At 48.9% G+C, this 22,482-nt stretch overlaps 1 protein-coding gene across 4 annotated transcripts in view; it reads left to right on the forward strand.

The window, feature by feature from the left end:
* The window catches only part of EEPD1 (endonuclease/exonuclease/phosphatase family domain containing 1), a 139,772-nt gene that overhangs the window by 97,027 nt on the left and 20,263 nt on the right, over positions 1 to 22,482 (forward strand). For 3 of the 4 annotated variants that reach the window (XM_027573441.2, XM_027573440.2, XM_027573443.2), the window contains 5 exons: positions 2,914 to 3,048; positions 5,282 to 5,420; positions 9,644 to 9,838; positions 11,265 to 13,002; positions 14,785 to 15,047. In XM_027573441.2, the coding sequence (XP_027429242.2) occupies positions 2,914 to 3,048; positions 5,282 to 5,420; positions 9,644 to 9,838; positions 11,265 to 11,464 (669 nt within the window). In that variant the 3' untranslated portion in view covers positions 11,465 to 13,002; positions 14,785 to 15,047. The remainder of the gene's footprint in view (positions 1 to 2,913; positions 3,049 to 5,281; positions 5,421 to 9,643; positions 9,839 to 11,264; positions 13,003 to 14,784; positions 15,048 to 22,482) is intronic. The other variant, XM_027573442.2, reaches the window with a different exon arrangement.

Here is a 22,482-nt window from a genome sequence, read left to right on the forward strand (position 1 = left end):
TCTATTCACGACTGATTTTTTCCTCACTTGGAATGTTCGATATTAGTGGGGTTTTAGATTTTAAAATAGACTTCTAATAGTTCATCATGAGTCAAACTGTCATTACATGGTTTTTCTATAAATGCACACGCTGTTTTTTTTCTCTAGTATACCTAACATGTTTATAACCACACAGGAATAGTGTTTATGTGAGTGATAGTGAGATGTGAGGCTTTTAAATTATAAATATATACTGGATTAAAAGTATCCAGTCATTTATGGACAATAAGCTCTCTTTTTAAAGCTACTACTTAAAAATGTGATGTAAATCTGATTTCTCTGGGTTTTATGTTCTGGAGTGTAAACGGTTACTGTAGGTGACAGCCAACGTCCATTTCCCCATGGGCTGGAAATTAAGCCAGATTGGGACATATCTAGTCTTCACCTCTATAGCCCATGGCTGTCCCTTCTCAGTCCATATAGAAATAATACCACCTCGCCTTCTTTAAAAAAAAATGTATATATATATATAGCACTTTATACATACGTAGGTTCACTAGGCTCTCATAGTCCATTTAACACTGTTTATCCACTGAGAAATCATCAGAAAGGTTACCATGTGCCAGACCCTGTGCCACATGCAGATACACATCTGTGAGAAAAACAGACCCAGGAACCCAGCCCTGCCTTGTTCTTAGTCCTTGCAAGCCCAGGGCAAGAATCCCTTCCGAGCTGATGGAGCCCCTCCCTCAGGAGCTCACAGCCTGTTGGAGGCATGAGGCAGGAACCCCTACTCCAGGTTGGGGTGGCAAGGCCGTTGGAAGATAGTATGCAGTTGCAGGGAGACCCAAGGTCAAGCCACTTCAACTTTTCAGCCTCAGTTCCTTCATCTCTAAAATGGGAGCACTCTCCCCTTCCTTCAGTCAATCACTGGGTTGCTGTAGGATTTAAAAAGATCATGTGCACTGAAATGCCCCATTAACCAAACACAGGCCAGGGTTCGCATGAGGCGGCAGGCTGGCCAGGCTGTGCCGACTGGAGGTCCATATACCTGTCTCAGGCTGCAGTTGGCTCATCACACCCTTGTTGCCATGGAGGCTGGTGGGCCTCGTGTGGACAAATCTCCCAATCTCTCAAAAGCTGCAAATACCTAGATTTTAATGTGAAATTTCCTGGCTTTTAAATATGGACACATAAGCTAAAGTGTTTTTAAATGCTGTTTAGCAAATTGTGTCTGCGAGTCACGCACATCCCATCTCTCCCCTGGACAACTGTGGGCAAGTGGCAGCCTCTGTTCAGGTCTCCAGTCCTCGCCCCACAGCTGGAGGGGTGTCTGTAGATGAGAAAACTGCGCTCTGTACGACAAAACGACTTGCCCGTCCTCTAGCTGCCCCACGGTGGGGTCAGGCCCGAGCCCAGGTGGCGCTCTGGCGCCGACACCCAGATCTCTGGCTGCCCCGCGTGGAGGTGGGACAGTTCTTCCAGAGCCAGGGGCCGCCTGGGTCCAGGGGATCGGGAGAGGCTCCCAGAAGTGCCTGGTGCTGCTGGGCACACCAGTGAGCAGGTGCGAAGGGCAGCCTGAACAGGCCGGTGCCTACCTAGAGGGCTCGTTGGGCAGTGGCTAGCGCACACTGGGGAGCCATGGAAGGTTTTTAAGCAGAGCTGACCACCTGCATGGTACACTAGGAAGGTTACTCTGCCACCTCTGCTTGAGAAACAGTAAATGGGAAGATGACCCTCCAAAGTGGAAAGGGCAAATCCCACTTCCGTCACTTGATACCCGAGGAGACGCATTTGGAAAAATGGAGGGCTCTGTGGTCCCATGGCGGAGTGACACAGCCGGCCCTGAGATCCACGGCTTCCAGGTCTTAAATTGGGGCGCTCTCCAGGGAGCGGGCAGGCCTGTGGTTATAAATCTCAAAGCGCACAGCGCGCAGAACACGGTTCCCTGTTCGTTCCTTCCCTCCTCCTCACCACGAGTTGGTCTAGTGGAGGTGCTGAGCCCAGCAAGGCATGGGGCTGGGACCGGTGCGGACACTGGGACTCGGCACAGGTCACTTAGGTTGCGCAGAGTCCCTTCCTCTCCTTCAGCAGTACGTGTTGCTGGCCCCCCCAGCGATGCCTACAGATCCTACTGCTGATCTCTGGCAGCAGAGCCTCCAGATGCTGGGATAGAGTGGGGAGAGGAAGCTTTTCCTCTTTCCAGAAGGGACAGCAGCGAGAAGCAGGCAGATTCAGAGTGGCCCATCTGCAGGCAGAGTTGGCAGCGGTTAGCACCAGACCTCAGGACGCTCCTGCCACCACCCACTGGCCCTCACAGGCCCTTGTTCCCGGGCTGGAGGCCCCTGTGTGGGCCCTGTCCACCTGCAGAGTGCCCTTGACTGGTTCTAAACCGTGGGGACTGTTAGCACTGACCTCCATCCATCCAGCAAACATATATGGAAGCTGCAACTAACCAGTAAGCAAAGCCAGCCCTTTGCAGTCTTCTGTTTGAATCTCAACATTGCTGTTTACCAGCTGTGGGATTTGAGGGAAGTTACTTAACCTCTCTGAGCAGCTGAGTCCCTGCCTGGTGGACATGGCTGTGAGTGTCCATCTCATGGGATGTGATGATTAAAAAGATAACTCTGTGCTTAGTCGGGGCTTCCCCTCCCTTCATTCCCCAAAAGATAAAGAGCCCAAGCACCATGGCTACACCTAAAACCCTGAAATCGGCAACATGGGAAATTTGGGGCGGGAGGCAAGGAGGAACGCACTGTGGCTTTTGGGGTATGCTTGTGTTTCAGAAACAGGCCCTGTGCATGTGATCTCAGGACCCAGTGCAGAGCCCCCTTGTCTCTTCCTGGCTTCTCCTACCTCTTCTCCCCAGCTCGGGGCTGAGCCCTGCCACAAAACAGACTGGTCTCCAAACTGATGCCTCCTCTTCTCCTGCAGGGGGCCGGGTTCTCTGGATTCCTGTGGGATGCTGCAGCCGGGGTAGAGCTGAGAGATGCCACCTCGCAGGAAAATTCGCCTGGTAATGGGCACGGGAAGCCGATGGGGCCCAGCCTGTACCTTGCGCGGTTCAAGGTACCGTTGTGTTGCTGTGAAGGTCTACTTCTAAAATGGGGTCGGGGTGGGGCGGGGGGAGTCCCTTTCTAAACTGTGATCCAGAGCAGCAGCATCTACTCTCTCCCAGGGTCAGGTCAGCATGTACTCTTGGGGTTCCCTTGACTGATGAACCTGTCCAGGGCAGGAATGAGAAGGATTCTGGGGGACTCTACCTCTGATGACTCTGGCGTCTGGACAGGAAGGAGAGCAGGTGGCTGGTTCCCAAACCTAACACACATCAGAATTACCTGGGGAGATTTTCTTAAAATCAGGGATTCCTGGGCTTCACCCCAAACACATGGAATTTCCGGGCTAGGGCCCAGGACTGCCCATTTTTCAAAGACCCCGTTAGAGCTGCTTCATCCCTCTGACATTTGGAAATCACTGGACTAGAGGAAGCAGAGCTTGTCTGGAGACCCTCTTCTCCTTGCTAGGGGGAAGGGGCTGACCGTCAAAGGGCCATTGGGTTCAGAGGAGATTCAAGAGGAGCTTCTGCGCTGTGGGGCCAGGGCAACCCCACTCCTGACCTCTCCAGATGAGTCTTCCCCTGGCTGTCCCTGGGGAGTGTTCCTGAACAGCGAACCCTCAGAAGCGGGGCACAAGGAGGAAAAAGAAGCCAGCAGGCACCGGATCACCCAGTCGGCACTCAATTGACCCCATCCCCCTGGCGCTTACAGGGGGAAATCACAGGGCGGGGCAGGAGTGGGCCCTTGCCACAGAGCCTAGCAAGCCACCTGCTGGGTGTTCGAGGACCATCTTCTGTGTGCTCCAGAGCAGTTCTGGAGCCTGAGAGTCACCTCAAGCCACAGCACGGTCTCTGGCAGCCTCTGGCTGGGGCAGCCCATGTTCTGGGCGCTGTGTTTGCTCTGGTTGGAGTCTAGCCCAAGCTCATGCCCCTAGCTGCAAAGTTGCTGAGGTTCTGTGTGTGCACACACACCTAGGGGTGTCTGCAGGTTGTGCTTAGGAGACTGATGTGTAAAATCAGCCAGTTACCCTCTTTAGATCCTCCTAACACCCCAGTGGGTGGTGATGCTTGCTCTGACCTGGCGAGGCCACAGCCAGACCAACCGGTGTCTCTCACAGGCTGGCTGTTTTTAGTGGCCAATGAGAAAATGCTACGTCTCATCAGTTGTTGGCCCAGATCCTTCAGAGGGTCCAGACAGGAGTTCAGCCTCCTGTCCTTGTCCCCTTCTAGGCTGACAGGTGGTATGGTATGGAGATGGCGCTCGTCTCCAGCACCTCCCCCACCCCCCGGCCGGGTTTCCCTGCCTGTGGCCTCACGGTGGTTCCTCTGTGGTCAGAGCCACAGCTGCAGAGAGCTCTCCAGGCTGGGTGGTGGTGGGCAAACTGGGGTCACATGTGTAAGATGAAACCGGCAGCCTCCACTTCCTGGGGGCTCCCCCTGCACCCCCTTCCTCCTTGGCAGTGTTTAGTGTCTGTTACCATGACAAACAGAAGGGCAGGATTGCCAAACCCCGAGCAGCTGAGCAATGCTGCCGTGCTCAGCCCAGCTCTGACTGCATGTTCCTGTACCTGCCCACGCGGCACGCATCCTGGGGGCCGGGGGGCACCTGCCCGCCGCGGCACGCACCCTGGACTCAGGGGGTGGCACCGGCCCGCCGTGGCATGCACACACGCACCCTGGGAGTGCAGGCCTGGGCATAGTCTGTGCTGCCGAGGTGCAACCGGCTTCCCTGTTTGACACATTTGAAATCTGGTGAAAGTGAACATCAGAGCAGAGCGGTCTCTGGAGGGGAAAAAGTGGGGGGGGTGGGGGGGTGGAAAGGAGGTGGGTCCCAGAAGGGCGTCCTGGCAGAGGGATCCCAGGTGGGCCCTAGAGGGTGAGAACCCAGTCTTGGTTAATGACCAGCTGCTAGAGCCGCCGCCTCCTCCCTTGTCGTTGCTTAAAAGGAAAAAAAAACAAAACTTGACATTTCCAGATGTGCCTGGTTTTCCAGACTCTAAGTTGGAGTAGAGGATGTGATGTAGGAGGGTGGACTGATAGAACAGGGTAAGTTTTGGTCCTCCAGGTGCCTCAGAAAAAAATCTAACCCTGAACCACCTTGCGTTAGCTCTTGGCATGTGGACCACCCTGGTTTGTGTTCACTGTTGTCAACGTCGTGCAAGAAGCTGCTTGTAAGTCGGAAGTAATGAATACAGGAAATATGAACATCTAAGCCTGTCCGTGTTGCTTTGTTTCCTCTTGCCTCAGGTGGGAAGTAATGACTTGACCCTTGTGAACCTTCACCTGGCGGCCTTGACCCTCCCAGGGGGCGAGAATCCTAGCAGGAATCACAGTGACAGCCACCGTTTGGCTGGCTTTGTACAGACCTTGCAGGAAACCCTGAAAGGTAGGAAATGCTCTTTCTCCATGGCTGGGCCAATAGCTCCCAAATTCTGGAGGGCAGGCATGGGGTTGCTCCTTCTGAGCATCTCTCCAATCCCTAAGGCTGACCCGGCTGTCAGCCGCAGTGCACACCGAGGGTGCAGAAGACTGCCACCCCTGTGCATGGTGACATCTTTTGTTTCAGCAGGCCTACCATGCATGTCCCGTGGTATCGGCTTTGGGGCTCTTCTAGCCTCTTTTTGATGGAAAGGATTTGGCGGGGGGAGTGATGACACCTTCCTTTGTGACCAGTCCTCCTGGTTCAGCTGCCGCTATGGTGGTACCACACGCAGACTTGCACGTGCTCATCTTGTGAGAGCGAGACCGTGGGTGACAGGGGACTGGGAAAGTCCTGATGAGCACAAGTAGGCTTTTTCTCCCTGATGGGATGCAGGTCACTCTGAAGGAGCCCCGGCACTCTCAGGAAATCTGGATGTTCATCTTGGCTCTTTCAGTAGCTGTAGGACCTCAGGCGAGCCCCCACACAACTTGAAGCCCATCTGGTCGGCGGGTGGCTGGTGCTCACCTCCCAGGGGCGCCCGGTGGGCTCGGTGACTGTCCGTGGACAAACCAGGTACATAGTAGGGGCTCAGCAGACAGCAGCTGACTCAGAAAATACCAGAACACTGAGAAGAGCAGAGCTTCAGGAGGGAGTTGGGTCTCTGGGTTATCACTCAGGCTCTGCCCCAGTGATACAGAAAGTTCTCATGTGCGGGGTTACCGGAAGGAAAAGTTGCCGCTGCTGTGACGACTGGGCTCTTGTCAGCTTGGCTTGGCTATTCAGAGCCCTGCCCTTCTTTAGGTGAGGGTTTCCAGCTGGAGGCCTGTAATTCTCTTCCACGCTCACCAAAATTCTCTCGTTTTCTAAGCTTTTTGCATGTTAGATGGGCCCCTCCCATGGGTGATTCATGAGCATCCAGCTATAAAAATAATTTGGTCACATTATAAATTTACATCTTAAAAAGTTGTTTTGGTTGTAGCAAAGTATGTATGACGTGACATTTACCATCTTGACCATTTTTAAGGGTATGGTTCGGTGGCATTAAATACATTTACATGGTCTTACCACCATGCCATCCATCTGTCTGCAGAGTGTTTTCATCTTTCCAAACTGAAACTCTGTGCCCATTCAGCATGAACTCCCCGCTGTCCCTTCCCCAGCCCCCTGTGACCACCCTTCTTCTTCCTGGCTCTATGAATTCGGCCACTCCAGGGACCTCCGCCAGGTGGAATCGTGCGGTATTTGTCCTTTTGCTGCTGGCTTACTTCACTTACATTAGGTCTTTATGGTTCATCCACAGTGTAGTCTGTGTCAGAGTTTCCTTCCTTTTTCAGGCCAAATACTGTTTATTCCATTGTCTGTCTCTACCGCATTTTGTTTATCTACTCATGGTCTTCTGGCTGTTGTGAGTAGTGCTGCTCTGAACATTGATAGGCAACTTACATTTTGAACCAGGATGTGCTGTTGCCAGTGTTCTACTTCGCTTAGAGGAGTTGTGGGGCTTAAAAAAAAGTCAGAAAGGTGTTTAAGATGAGATACTCCACCCAAGAAGCATCTCTGTGGGAAATTGTTCACCCACAGTTAGTTTCTAACCTATTAAAAAGGATGACCTGATAGCCTTTAACATCTCTGGACGTTTCTATTGTTCTCCACCTCAAGCTCGTCCTTGTCTGTACACGGAAGCAGAAAGGGGAAATGCCGGTTCATAACTTCTCTGGTAACTTCTTACTATTTTTTTCTGACACCCAGAGAGTGAGCAGGTTATTGTACCAAGTTGCCAAGGGGACTATTGATCCCCAGCCTGTCTCACCTTGACTTGTCCTGGTATGGACGGTGACTCATGTTCCCTGCGTCCTTGTGCTTATAACAAATACCCAGTTAATAGGTGACACAGCAGGCCCAAGGATTCAGGAAGCACTCCAGCCTGCCCAACGTGCAGGGGCCAATCGATTATTAGCAGAGGTGGTGGGGATAAAACAAACACTGAGCTTTTTATCCCATAGCCTCTCTGTCAGAGCAAACAGAAGCAATTTGATTAGCAAACTCTAGGCCTTTCTGCCTTGGTCTGGAATGTGTGTCTGGGTTGACATGAGTGTATGGGCCAGTCCTCTGATGGGGTGTTCTTTCAGACCCTCTGCCCCCCCCCACCCCCACCCCGGGACTCACTCTGTGAACTCCACTAGAGTGAAACACGGTGCGTAGTCATGCCTGGCATCTGGCTTGGACCATCCCTCAGTGGGGACCAGCTTCTGCTGTTGTCGCTGGCATTCTGCAAATCTGGGGACTGTCTGAGGAAATCTGCCCCAAGCGTTCTCCCCTTACTCCTGGGAACCAAGGAGCCCACCCCAGGCAGATGGCTTTCTAGGAGAGTTCAGTTCTCTGCGCACCTGCGGATTCTCAGAGGCAAGGGCCGCGTCGATGTCCTCAGCGACATCAATTTAATGGAAAGCAGATGAGTCGTAGATCTGGCCGTGCCCATTCAGAAAGAGAGCTGTTAATTTTCATTCTTGAAGTTACACAGAGAGCTGGCTTTGTTGACCTTTGACACCAGCATCTCTCCTAGTTTCAGAATTGGCTTTTTTGGCCCAGACTTTTTCAGGTCTGCTTCCCAATGAAAACTTCTCTCATTATATGGGAACCTTCTGCCTCTTTTCTAATCACGTTCAGTTTTTCTTGTTATTTAATAAATATAGCATCATTCTCTTCTTTCCTTTCAAAAAGTACATCTTAATTCTGGGGTTTTCCTCATGCCTCATTCATCCATTCATTGCATACGTGCTTATTGAGTGTCTGCCATGCAGCAGGCCTTGTTCCAGGCACGTGGGATTTTGTGAAGAACAGCCACCCATGTCCTCGTGGCTCTTCCGTTCTAGCTCTTTGTGAAGAGCACTGGACTTGAGGCCTGGCCTGGTGAGTTGGAGCAAGCCATTCAGCCTCTCAGGGACTTAGCTCCTTACCTGTGGAGAGGGCCCAATACCAGGTGAGGGCTCACGGACGGGCATTAGCGCTGGTCAGGTAGGAGTTGTTCTCAAGTCTTTTCCTGTTGAGGTCGGCACTGATTTCTCAGGACCGCGTGAGCTTGCCCGCTGTGGGCACCAAGGTCGTTGAGATAGAGCGTAGAGGTACCATTACATCTCTGTAGGCCACACAGCGGGGCCACAAGAGTCTTCCATCCCATCCCCTTTTTGTCCCTCCTGGCCTCTAGTGGTGGGGGGTGACCTCTGCAGGGCACGAGTGCCCTCTGCTGGTAGCTTGTGTCATTTCAGGTCAGATTTCTTTGCCTCTAGCTAATATTGCTGCAACCTATTGGTGTCCAGGAAAATGATTTGCTGAGTGTCTCAGATATGTTTGGCTCTCATTCATGGACTGCTTTCCTCAAAACCTCCCTTGCAAGTTAGGACGGGAACACTGCTCCCCACAATAATGTGGCTCCCCTGAGGGAACCTGGAGACCAGAAGTGATGGTTAGGCAGAGACGATGGGAATCCCACAGCTTAGCTGGGGTCCACTGTCCTCTCAGAATGTCTGCTCCATCTGGGAAATACTTTATGATGACTCCACTTACTCTCGTGTACATCCAACAATGGTAGAAATGTTGGAAATACTTTAAAGAGAAAACCTTTCCACTCTGGCCCTGTATTAGTCGGTTAGGGCCGCCATAACAAAATACAACAGTCTGGGTGGCTTAGACAATGGAAATGTATTTCCTCTACAGTCCTGGGGGCTGGAAGTCTGAGAACAAGGTGTGGGCGGGGATGGTTTCTCCTGAGGCCTCTCTCCTTGACCTGTAGATGGCCACCGTCTTGTATCTTTGCACGGTTTTCCCCACTGTACCCAGTGAATGTTTGTCAAGCTCTTATTAAATAGCCAGGCGAGGCCCTCGGGCTTTTTCTTCCATGAGATTTGGAGCATGTGAGCTGGAACAGGAGTGATCTCTGTATCACGTAGCTCTCCTTTTCCAAATATGTTACTAACCTAATCTTAGAATCCTGTGGTATGTTGGGGGTTTTCTTGGTTTTTTTGTTGCACAAGGTATTTAGAAAAATTGGAAGAATGAGAAACAGATGCATTCCTGACCCTGGGGAGTCCAATCAGAGACTCGAGATCCCAATTTGTGGGCTGTGATCAATATTGGGTTTCCCTCCCTCCACCTCCTGAATGCCTGATCCTTCTTTCTTCCTCCTGCAGGAGAAAAAGACATGATTTTTTTAGGGGATTTTGGCCAGGGTCCTGACAGCAGTGACTATGATATCTTGAGGAAAGAAAAATTCTACCACCTGGTCCCTGCGCACACCTTCACCAACATCAGCACCAAGAATCCCCAAGGCTCAAAGTCTCTGGACAACATCTGGATCAGTAAAAGCTTAAAGAAGGTTTTCACAGGTAAAGCAGAGGTCACTCAGTCTTTCTCCTGTTCAGAAATGGAATAAGAGAGACTTGTCCAAACTGACAGTTCCAGATCCTTTGGTTTGATAACTCTGGTCGGGAGTTCTGTTACCTCCTCTGTGGGCATTTACAGGATTATATAGGGTTTAGGCACCTCTGTCACTATCATTCAAACAGAGCCACTCTTAAGAGTGAAGGGGGGCTGTGAAAAATTATTAAAAGGCATTCACTGATCTTCAGCAGGGGCAAACCTGGTTCTAGGCCAGTAGAGTACCGATTCTGAGACGAACCAATAGCTTACTGTAATTTTAAGGACACTTAGTCATTTAGCAAGCGTTCCTCAAGCCTCGTCACATGCAGGCGCTGTGTTGTGGCCTGTGGTTTCCTGACCCGCTGTCGGTGCCCCGAGAAGCAGCCATTGAGGATGAGCAGACACCTCTCAGAGCATCCTGAGCATCCTCCCAGGATGCTCTGCGTGCTTTACCCGGACCGCATGAGGACCAGGGTGCAGTGGGTAATCTCAGCGCTACGAAGCAGTCCCTGCCACCCCCAAACCAGTAAGCTGCCGAGCAGACTTTGGGTCAGGAAACAATTAGTCAGAAATAGGACAGTGACAGGTAATGTCTTTTGATGGACAGGAACCGTGGTTCTCAATCCTGCCTGGCTGCTTTGCTAAGGCCCAACGTGTTATCAATATTATACTTCAGTGAGACTTTGACAATGTGTGAAAGTATCAGTTCTGGAGTTGACCTGGGAGCACCTCATGGGCAGCCAGGCCTGAGATCCTTAGCAGCAGAATTTCCAGTCCAGACTATGTCACCAGCTTCTTGCACCTCTCTCTCTGGGTGCTGCTTTCCTGTTGGACTGTGTTGGGTGCAGGTCTGAAGGATGAAGGAAGTGGGTCCCAGGGGGAGTGACGATCATCCACCTAGGCGAGATGCAGTTTGCTGAAAGGCACGGCTGGCCAGAGGTCGGCCCCAGCTGGCCCGGGGTGCCAGGAGGGCATGCTCTCATCAGAAGAGAATACAGGGCCAAAAGGAAGTCAGAAGTCATTTCATCGGTCCCCTTGCTATGAAGTTCTAGAAACTCAGGTTCAGGGATGAGCAAAAGAACTGAATAGGCAATTTCTATGTCTTCTTTGGAAAAAAATGTCACCGTGTATGTGAAAAGACACTCAGCATCACTCATCATCAGGGAAATGCGAATCAAATCCGCAATGAGCTATCACATCACTGAGAGACATTTGACCCTGCATCAGATATTTATTCTTGCTGCTGACGTTTGCCCCGGCAGGCTGGGTATCTGAGGGGTATTGTCAGGGCATCCTGGCTAGCAGAGCTGTGGCAGAGGCCTCCACCCGCCAGCCCATGGTCCCCCCTGGCCCCAGGCCTGATAGCTGGGTCTCTCTTCCGTCTCCCTCCAGGTCACTGGGCCGTAGTGAGAGAAGGCCTCACAAACCCTTGGATTCCAGATAACTGGTCCTGGGGCGGAGTGGCTTCTGAGCACTGCCCCGTGCTGGCTGAGTTGTACACCGAAAAGGATTGGAACAAGAAGGAAGGCCTTCGGAACGGCAACGGGGTCCCCTTGGAGCGAAGTGAAGCCCACATTAAGCACGAGCGATGATGGTGCCCAGTCTGTCTCTCCCCCTCTGAGCCTGGAGGGCCCCAGGCGAGGGAGTTCACCCTTCTAGGTGAAGACGCAGAGCCAGAACTGCGGTTTTGGTTTTCAGCTTGACACTAGCCCCTGGGCCTCGACCTGCCTGCCTTCTCTGTGGACGTTCTTGGACCATCAGAAGCACAGTGGGGAACCGAGATGTCTTGTAATCTGGGGATGCCGTCCCCCTCCGCATATGCGGGCAGGCTGCTGCCCCTGGGTGGCAGCATGCACAGAAAGAACCCTAATGGGGCTGACGGGGCAAGAGAGGGTGGTCTCAGGCCGCCAGGCCGGGTCTGAGCCATGCCAGAAGCGCTCGTTTCTGACCACCGGTCCATGATGCTCTGGCAGCAGATTGCATAAAGCTTTTAACTGTGAGCTGAGCACTCTTCTCAAATATTTTGAGTGGTGACTTTTAGTTTTGTTTTGAAAAAATAAACAGAGATGAACCTGCCTGGTTGCAGTGAGCATCCCGGGGGTGGGTTCCCGAGCTGCGGGTGTTCTGTGCCCACTTCCAGTGCCTCTGGGAGGCTGTGGTCCAGGAAGCGTGCTCCTTTACACCCCCCACTTCGCAGAGATGCCTCTTACACCCCTGTCGATCCCCTGAGGTCACCAGAAAATCTTTCTAGGACCTTCTCCCTCCTAGCGTATTCTTTATCTTCTGACCCCTTTGCTAGACTGTCTTGTACCTCGAGCACCATTTGTGCCCCCGGACATTCAGCATACGTCCCCTGGTGCTGGGCTAGAATTCCCTCAGAATGACCCCACTTCCTCCCTCCCTCCCCACCCACTCTCATCTTCAATCCGATTCCTAGCCCAGAGCCGCCGCATGGTGATTCTGAGGACGATCTGTTGATTCTGGATCTACAGGAAGCTAAGCCTGGGAGTATTGAAAGAGGGTTCATTTTTGTGGGGCTTGGGGGTGGGCAGGGGGACATGCCCATGCCAACGGCCCCTAGATACCCCCTCCCTTAGCTGGTGTGGTTCTCCCTCAGGTCTCCTGTGAGACCAGATTATAACACCCATTTTACAGCCAAAGAAACCAAGGCTTAAAGAGTGCTTAACCTTCTGCAGGTCACATAACCGGTAAGTAAATAGATGGGATCCAAACCCAGCCCAAAAGCCCATGCCCACATGTTCATTCTCTGCTTGCCAACACCAATGCCATGAAAGCAGCAACACTGATAGTGAATGTGTGAATCATGAGCCTAGATTATGAGTTATTCCAGGTCACCATGGAAGCTCAGGGTTTATTCCTCCCTCCACGCTGAAAACGTGGTGTGGACCAGTACCCAGAAACTGTTGTCGCCACACAGTGTGAACCCAGTGGCTTGGGGCTGGGACGAGATGCAGTGAAAGAGGCTTCTTTTCCACCAAAGACCATCTTTTGGACCACCCAGCTCCAAGGAGCATCACTGACTGTGGGCCCAGGAGGGAAGTCCTCCGGGCGCTCCAAGGGTGCCTGGGCATCAGCCGTGCCACTCCGAGGGACCATCTCCAGTGGGAGGGTGAGTAGCGCCTCTCCCCTAGGCTCAGACTATGCCATTGGAAGCACAAATGAGCCTGGACCAAATGCACTCCAGTTAGAGGGAAAAGGCGGGGCAGGGAGGAAAGGGTGCTTCCCAACAGAGCAGACCTTTTTCGGTGCCTCGATCTAAAGCACAAACTTCCACCAGCATTCACCAGCCAGCTGCGCCAAATCCTTTTAGCCAGATTGGCTTTTGCCCCCAAACTGAGGAAAGAACAGGCTTAAGTGAGAGAAAGGGAAAATAAATCCAATTAAATGACCTTAATGAAGGTCATGGTGTTTGAGGTGGGCGGGGGATCGGAACACAGCCCCCACATCTCAAACACAGAGTGGGTCCTGGCTTTGGCTCCTAACATTCAAGGCATTGTTGGGAGGCCTGTCTGCAGGGGGAGCCTGTCTGCAGGGGGGAGCCTGCCTGTCTACAAAGGGGAGCCTGTCTGTCTGCAGAGGGGGGAGACTGTCTGCAGGGAGGAGACTGTCTGCAAAGGGGAGCCTGTCTGCAGGGGGGAGCTGTTGTTCTAGCCCCAACCTTCTTGGTTTTTGCTTTTGGGGGGGATGGTTTTGGCTTGGGTTTTGTTTTGTTTTGCTTTTTTCTTGTTTTTGCCATCTTTAATTAATAGATTTTATTTTTAAGAGTGGTTTTAGGTTTGTAGCAAGCCAGAGCAGAAAGCACAGCGGTCCCATACTCTGCTGTAGAGTTTCCCCTGTTGTTAACATTAGTGTGGTGTATTTGCTACCACTGATGAACCAGTATTTGTACATTATTATTAGCTGAAGTCCACGGTTTACTTTAGAGTTCACTCTTTGTACAGTCCATGGGTTTCAACAAACGTATAAAGACCTATATCTACTTTTCTCTGATCTAAAAATCCTCTGTGCGGGCGCCTGGGTGGCTCAGTTGGTTAAGCGACTGCCTTCAGCTCAGGTCATGATCCTGGAGTCCCGGGATCGAGTCCCACATCGGGCTCCCTGCTCGGCGGGGAGTCTGCTTCTCCCTCTGACCCTCCCCCCTCTCATGTGCTCTCTCTCTCTCTCTCATTCTCACTCTCTCAAAATAAATAATAAATAAATCTTAAAAAAAAATAAAAAATAAAAAAAATAAAAATCCTCTGTGCTCTGCCTATTCATCCCTCCTCCTCCCCTGGCAACCACTGGTCTTTCTACTCTCTCCCTAGTTTTGCCTTTTCTAAAAGAAGGCCATATAGTTGCAGTCAGTCAGTCTGTAGCCTTTTCAGCTTGGCTTCCCTTAGCAACCTGCGTTTAAAGTTCCTCTGTGTCTCTTCATAGCCTGGCAGCTCCTTTCTTGTTATTGCCAAACCATAGTCCATTGGATGGACTTTACCTGCTCCCCACCTTGGATTGTTTCTAAACCCTCCCCTTCTCCAGACTTTCCTCCCACCCCATCCCCAGCTCTGTCCCCAGATGGGACATTTCCATCCCTTCCTTCCCGCCCCATTCTTTTCTTCCTTCTCCTACCTTTCGGGATTGTTCAAGAAGGGCCCCGCTGCAAAGCCACTTTGTTGGAAAAGCCCAGAGGAGCCCCCTGATGCGGAACAGGGTTTCTGGCGGGTGGGTTTGGGCAGGAGACGGGAAGGAATTATGTGCTAGGGACCCGGAAAGGCCCAGGCGCCAAGTGGAAGCTCTGGCATCCTCCTTGGGTCTCTCTATCCCGGGAGCACCATAGATGACCAGAGCCCCCTACCCACCCCGTAGAATCTTCCTCCCTTGACCATCATCCGACGAGAGGTCTCTTTCTGCGTAGGAGCCAGTGAGCAGGGCCCCCGGGGCCATCTCTCCGTTCTGCTGCACCAGCCGCACCCTTTACTGTCCCCAGACTTAGCAGGGGGTGCTCGGAAGATGTCAAGGGAAGCAAAATGGGCATGGCCCTTAAGAGCGGGCTACATTCTTCGTGTTTCTTTGGATCTAAGTGTTGGAGTTCTCCCCCAGTGCTCCCGCGCAGATACCGTCCCACTGGAGTGAGAGAGCACCCCGCCCGGCAGAGGTCGCCACCATCTGGAATGGGAGGTGAGTGCCCCGATGTGAGACTGCCACAGGGTCTCCTTTCAAAGGAAAGAATTCATGGCTTCAGCACCGCCCAGTTCTCTTAAACTGGCTCTTTAAATAATCCTTGTCCGTGCTTATTGGCTCCTTAGTCCTGAGCACTTGACACTTTTAACTGCTTTATTCCTTCGAAGAGTCCAGTGCAGTAGGTCCTATTGTTTGTGCTCCTCTTACAGACGGAGGAACTGAGGCACGGTGAAGGGAAGGATGAGGGACTCTGGTTTCGCTGTGATAAGGAGGGCAGTTGGTCCAGGACATGTCAAGCAGACCCAGAGGGCTGTGGAAAATAAATGGCCTTGATAAAGGCAGGTAGAGCTAATGCCAAAGGGACAGGCCAGGGAGCTATTACTGGGGCTTCTGCCTTTCTGGAAACCACGTGGAGGGCTGAATAGCTGAGGGTGACCTAGGCGTTGGTCTTAGCCCAGTACAGACTGAGGAAAGCAGGTGGGAGAGGGCCAGGGGTGGCCAGGTCCCCCTCGCCGCTGCAGGCCAAGGGTGCAGGGGCAGGATGAGCTTTGAAGGCCACGGCGGGGTGGGCTGGTGGGCTGGCATCCTGGGACCTCCAGCTCTTCCTCCTACCTCCTGCCCCTCCCTTTTTCTCTGATGCGTGCTGGGTGGCCTGGTTGGGCTTGGGAACATGGGCAGTTCGGGTGCATAAGAGCGGTGAAGTTCAAAGGCCGGTGAACGAGATCTTCAGGCAAAAGGGTGTCGCTTTCTCTGCGGAGAGCCCTGTCCTTGGGTGGCAGTGGTTCCCAATGGCTGGGGAAGGAGGAAGAAGAGGGAGCGGGAGAAAGCCTCTGAAGACCTTCCCCACCTGCTTGTGCCTTCCTGAGTCTGGGGTCAAACCACATGAGGCAGGTTTCCCTTGGTGCTTGAGGTGGTGGGGTGGTGGGGGATGCTTTATAGTTAGTCTGCTGAGCAGGCTGGGCTCCAGTCAACAGTTAGTGACAGGAGATGGACCCTGCCTAGGCGCCCTGCCGACTTCCAGTATAATGAATTATTTAATTAGATGATTATCTGGGGGTGAGGGTGGGAGCAGCAAGGACTCAGGTTTCACTGTGATGAGTGAGTGCAATTGGCCTGTGTTGTGTGATCACATGGGACCCGCGGCCTTGGACAGAGTCCGACTTTGCAGCTGGAGGAAGGTATCTGGCCCCTGGGCCCAGACCCGCTGTGTTTCCTATGGAAGTTCCTTCCTTCTGGGTTCTGAGATGGACTGAAGTGGCATTTTTTAAAGATTTTATTTATTTGCCAGAGAGAGAGAGAGAGCACAAGTAGGCAGAGAGGCAGGCAGAGAGAGAGGGAGAAGCAGGCTTCCCACCGAGCAGGGAGCCCGAGGTGGGACTCGATCCCAGGACCCTGAGATCATGATCCGAGCCGAAGGCAGCTGCTTAACCGACTGAGCCACCCAGGCAACCTGAGGTGGCATTTTTCAACAGAGATTCCAGAGATGGCTTTCTCTGGAAAGAAGGCCAACAGGACACTGTCCTGTTGTCTGCTTTAAGGAATCCTATAATTTTCCTGCCTAGAAAAATCCACCCTGCCCTTCACTGAGGAAATGCCAGGATGCAGCCAGCTATGCCACAGATTTGCTGGGTGCTGGTGGGTACACTGAACTGCCTTTCCCTGGCGCTCCCTTTACCTTTTGCTCTAAAGTGTTATGTCTAACTGAGCTGTCGAACACAGAGAATCTCTTTCTAGGGCAGTGGGCCACCCAGTCTGGTGCATGGAAGAGTCACCCAGGAGCTTTCTGGCAAGGAGGTTTCCTAGCCCTAACCCAGGGAGTCCAATGACAGAGCACTGATGAGGCCTGGCCTGTGGCCCAGCAGAATCAATGAGGTCCCCTGAGACTCACACTTTGAGAAATACCAATGGGGTGAGAGGGCTTTAAGTGCCTAGAAACGTGGCTGGGCCTCCTATACACAATACTAAAGATAGAGCCTTGAGAAGAAATGGGGTAGATGATTAGAATTTTAGTGTGGCTTTTAATGACTAAGTAAGAGATTGCTTCAGTGGGGACAGTAACTATGACTAGTACCAAGTCTCTGTAGGAAATCAGCTGAACAAGGGAAGGCTCAGAGTTGACAGGCGCAGAAGCATTGTTACTGTGACTATTTAAGTGAGTCCTGGGCTTGCGATGCCGACAGGGTTGTTTCATGACTGTAATTACCCAACACAAGACCAGATTTCAAAGACTGATGTTGAGTAAATCCTCACTATTTGGTAAACACCTGGAGCTCTAGGAATTTGTCAAACTTCCCTTCTGAAATTTTCTGAACATCATTCTTTTCTTTTTAAAGATTTTATTTATTTATTTGACAGAGAGAGACACAGTGAGAGAGGGAACACAAGCAGGGGGAGTGGGAGAGGGAGAAGCAGGCTTCCTTCAGAGCAGGGAGCCCGATGTGGGGCTCGATCCCAGGACCCTGGGACCATGACCTGAGCCGAAGGCAGATGCTTAACGACTGAGCCACCCAGGCACCCCCTGAACATCATTCTTCATCACTTACTTATTCAAGTTTAAATTACCGGAGAATTTTTGAAAAGCTTGATCTTTTCACATTTATCACACAGTGGGGTCTCCTGGGCCCGCCTGCAGGCAGCAGTCAGACTGAGTAGTTTCTGTGCGGAGGCCACCTAGGCTCAGTGAATGTATGGGAGGATCAGCCCCGAGAGCCTTCGCAGGCAGCTTCCAGACGGACCCTGGAGGCCAGGGCCCCACTTCCCATCCTCAACATAACGTGCAGTATGTCATGTTCTCAAAGCCTAGGCTTGTCCCTGACAAATCTAGTCACTTACCTAACCCCTAAATATCTCAGCCCTTGGGAATCCCAGTTTATTGGTGTGTTTACCTGGGGGTATGGGGTCATGAGGGAGAAGCCTCTGTGTGTTTTCCAGTGTTTCATCTGAAGACTGTTCCAAAAGCTTAAAGGGTTTGAAGGGTGCACTGTTACCAGGTACCTGGGGTGTGGGACAGAAGGCCTAAAGTCACCCCAGAGATGTGGTACATCAAAGCACAGTGGGGCTTGAGGTCAGAAACTGTGAATTCCGTAGCCTTGCCTGTGATCCAGAAACAATGGGGACCTCAGATTGTGAGCCATTTCTTAGCTGTTGAGCTGAGAAATCTCTGGCCAGAGGATCTGTTATCTTTCCTCAATTTCTCCTCTCTTATTTCTCTAAAAGGAAAACACTGGTGTTACTAAGGAGTGTCTAGGTATTTGTGTTAGGAAGCTGTGGTAAGACAAAATGGCATCTGAATTTCAAACTGCTCTCATCTCATAGAGATAGATGTTGCTTGTTTCAAACAGACACATTAAAATGTTATTGAAGATAGCGCTCAAGACTGTAAACAGTATTTAATATGCTTTAGCATATAATATACTTCATATATTTATATGGAGTATGCATATTGGTTTTTAGCCCAACTCAAGGAATTTTTATGGCAAACTCGTTAGTGAGAGATTCAAATTGGACCTAAGAGGACACCCCATTTTGGAATAGGACTGCAGACCTCAGTAACTCCTCCTCTTGAGCTCTTGAAAGGAATATACAAATTTTTCCTAGAAGAATTCTGCTTGCTTTAAGTCAAAGTGTAGGTCTGGGCTTAGCTCTAAGGGTTAACCAGCAAGATGAGTCCTCTAGAGGGCCTCCAGCCTGAAATAAAATAGGGAAACGAAGAGCCAGAAGGGAAGGGGAAAAGGGTTCGTGGTCCCTCTAGTGGGCAGTTGTGAGGTGACACTCAGATGTGCTCAGGAGCCTGAATAACTGCCTCTAGAAGAGTTAGGTCTTCCTAGATCCAGGAAGGCCCATTTACCTGTAAGATCCAAGATACTTAATTTCCTGGGAGAAACACAGTAATTAACCAGGGAAGTAGAGTAAATAGGATAGAGGTTATTTTTAAAGGGCAAGAGAGACAAATAATCTGATTTATCTAAATTTGAGATATTTACACCTGAGGTAATCATATATTTGCTGCTCTTAAGAACTTTGAGATAAATTATGTTTGGGATTTTTTTTCAGGTTTATCTAACCCCCATACTGGAAAAAATAATCTCCAGCATTCCACAATCTCTTGAAATTATCACCCACTGAAATTCCATCAATTTTTTTAAAGAACAAACCCTCACAACTTTGAGGAGTTCATATCTTAGAATAATCTGACATATATTAAATGGAAAAATCAAAACACAGAAGAATATGTGTAGTAGTCTGTGCTAAAATAAAACAGTAGTTCTGCGGAATTGATTGTATATGCATAAAATATCTCTGGGACAGAGCACACACAAATAGTGAAGTTGGTTGTCTTGTTTTCCCAAGCTTCATTGAGCTATGATTCACATAGAACATTACGGTGTATAATGTGATGAGTTGATACGTTTATATATTATGAAATGATTACCACAGTAGAATTAGTTAATACCTCTACCACCTCACATAATTACCATTTCTTTCCTGTGGTGAGAACATTTAAGATCTCCTCTCTTAGCACCTTTCAAGTATATAATACAGTATTGATAACTATAATCACCATGCTGTGCATTAGATCTTTCCGAACTAACTGGAAGTTTGTATCCTGTGACTAACATCTCCCCAGCTCCAACCCCTGGTAACCAGTATTCTACTCTGCTTCCATAGTTTAGCTTTTTTAGATTCCACATATAAGTGATAATCATATAATATTCATCTTTCTCTGATATATGTCACTTAGTGTAATGCCTTCAAGCCCATCCACGTTGTTCCAAATGGCAGGATTTTTTTCTTTCTCGTGGCTGATTAATATTCCAGTGTGCGCATGCGTAAGTATATCACATCTTCTTTATCCATTGAACTTTTGACAGACACTTAGGTTATTTCTATATCTTGGCTATTGTGAATAATGCTGCAATGAATATGGGAATGCACATAGCTCTTCAATACCCTATTTTTATTTCCTTTGATTATATACCCAGAAGTGGGATTACTGGATCCTATGGCAGTTCTATTTTTAATGTTTGGAAGAACCTCCCTACTGTTTTCCTGCCTTGGTTGTGCTGATTTGTATTCTTACCAACAGTGCACGAGGGTTCCCTTTTCTCCATATCCTTGCCAATACTTGTTATCTCTTGTCTTTTCGGATAATAGCTGTTCTAACAGGTGTGAGGTGATAGCTCATTGTGGTTTTGATTTGCATGTCCCTGATGATGTGTGATGTTGAATGTCTTTTCACATACATGTTGGCAATTTGTATGTCTTCTTCAGAAAAAATGTCTATTCAGTTCTTCTCATTTTAAAATCAGATTGTATTTTTTGCTCTTGAGTTGCATGAGCTCCTTGTATATTTTCGATATTAACCCCTTATCAGATATATGATTTGCAAATATTTTCTCCCATTCCATAACTTGTCTTTTCATTCTGTTGTTTCTTTTGGTGTGCAGGAGCTTTTCAGTTTGATGTAACCCCACTTATTTATTTTTGCTCTTGTACTTTTGATGTCCTATCCAAAGAAAAATTGTTGCCAAGACCAGTGTCAAGGAGATTGTCCCCTATGATTTCTTTTAGGATTTTTATGGTTTCCAGTCTTGTGTTTAAGTGTTTAATCCATTTTGAGTTAATTTTTGTGAGTGATCTAAGATAGACATCCAATTTCATTCTTCTGCATATGGATATCCGGTTTTCCCAACACTATTTATTGAAGAGACTATCCTTCTCCCACTGAGTATTCTGGGACTTCCATTCTGTTCTGTTGGTCTATGTGTCTATTTTTATGCCTGTAGCATACTGTTTTGATTACTGTTGTTTTATAGTATAGTTTGAAATCAGGAAGTGTGATACCTCTGGGTATTTGTTCTTTCTTAGGATTGCTTTGCTGATTACTCAGGGTCTTTTGTTGTTATGTATGAATTTTAGGATTTTTTTTTTTCTATTTTTGAGGGGAAAAAAATTCCCTGGGTCCTGGGCTTTTCACACTGGAATTTTGATAGGGATTGCTTTGCATCTGTAAGATGGCTTTGGGTAGTATGGACTTTTTAACAAATTCTTCTGATCCATAAACATGAGTTATCTTTCTATTTATTTGTGTCTTCTTCCCTTTCTTTCATGAAAGTCTTGTAGTTTTAAGTATATAGAACTCCTTGTTAATCTATTACTAAGTATTTTATCATTTTTGATATTGTGAATGGCATTTTATTTTTCAGATATTTCATTGTTAGTGTATAGCGACACAACTGATTTCTGTATGTCGATTTTGTATCTTGCAACTTTATTGAATATGCTAATTCTATGTTGGAGTCTAGGGTTTTCTATATATGAGATCATATCTGGAAATAGAGACAATTTTACTTCTTCATTTCCGGTTTGGATGCCTTTTATTTTATTTTTTCTTGCCTGATTGCTCTGGCTAGTAATATGATGAATGGGAGTAGTGAGACTGGGCATCCTTGTCTTGTTCCTGATCTGAGAGGGTAAGTTTTTAACCTTTCACCATTGAGTATGATGTTGGCTTTGGTCTTGTCATGTGTGGCCTTTATAATGTTGAGGTTCATTCCTCCTATACCCAATTTTTTGAGAGTTTCTATCATGAAGTGATGTTGAAGTTTGTCAAATGCTTTTGCTGCATTTATTGAGAGGGTCATAGGATTTTTATCTTGTATTATGTTAATGTGGTGTATTACATTTTTGGTTTGTGTATGTTGAACCATCCTTGTTTTCCAGGAATACATCCCACTTTATCATGATGTATGATCCTTTTAATGTCCTGTTGAATTTGGTTTCCTAACACTTATTTTGTTGGGAATTTTTGCATCTGTATTCATCAGGGAGATTGGCCTGTAGTTTTGTTCTTGAAGTATCCTTATCTGGCTTTGGTAGTAGAGTAATTCTTGCAGAATGAGTTTGGGAGTGTTCTTTTCAATTTTTTGGAAGAATTTGAAAAGGAATGGCATTAATTCTTCTCTAAATGTTTGGTAGAATTCACCAGGAAAATGATGTGACCCTGGGCTTTTCTTTGTTAGATTTTTGATTACTCATTCAGTGTCCTTACTTATTACTGGTCTATGTTCAGATTTCCCATTTCTTCCTTATTCAGTCTTGGTAGGTTGTGTCTTTCTAAGAATTTATCCATTTCTTCTGGATTATCCAGTCTGGTGGTGTATAATTGTTCATAGTAGTCTCCTATAATACTTTGTGTTTCTGTGGTATCAATTGCAATGCCTTTTATTTCTGATTTCATTTGATTCTTTTTTCTTAGTGTAGCTAAAAGTTTGCCAACTTTATCTTTTCAAAACAACTCTCTTTTTTCCCCCCCTATTTCTCTGGTTTTTATTTTTGCTCTGATCTTTGTTATTTCTTTCCTTCTGTTAACTTTGGGCTTATCCTCTTGTTTTTCTAGTTTCTTGAGGTGTAAAGTTGTTCAAGATTTTTT

This window comes from Zalophus californianus, chromosome 12 (genome assembly GCF_009762305.2).
Source record: "Zalophus californianus isolate mZalCal1 chromosome 12, mZalCal1.pri.v2, whole genome shotgun sequence".
NCBI classification, from domain to species: domain Eukaryota; kingdom Metazoa; phylum Chordata; class Mammalia; order Carnivora; family Otariidae; genus Zalophus; species Zalophus californianus.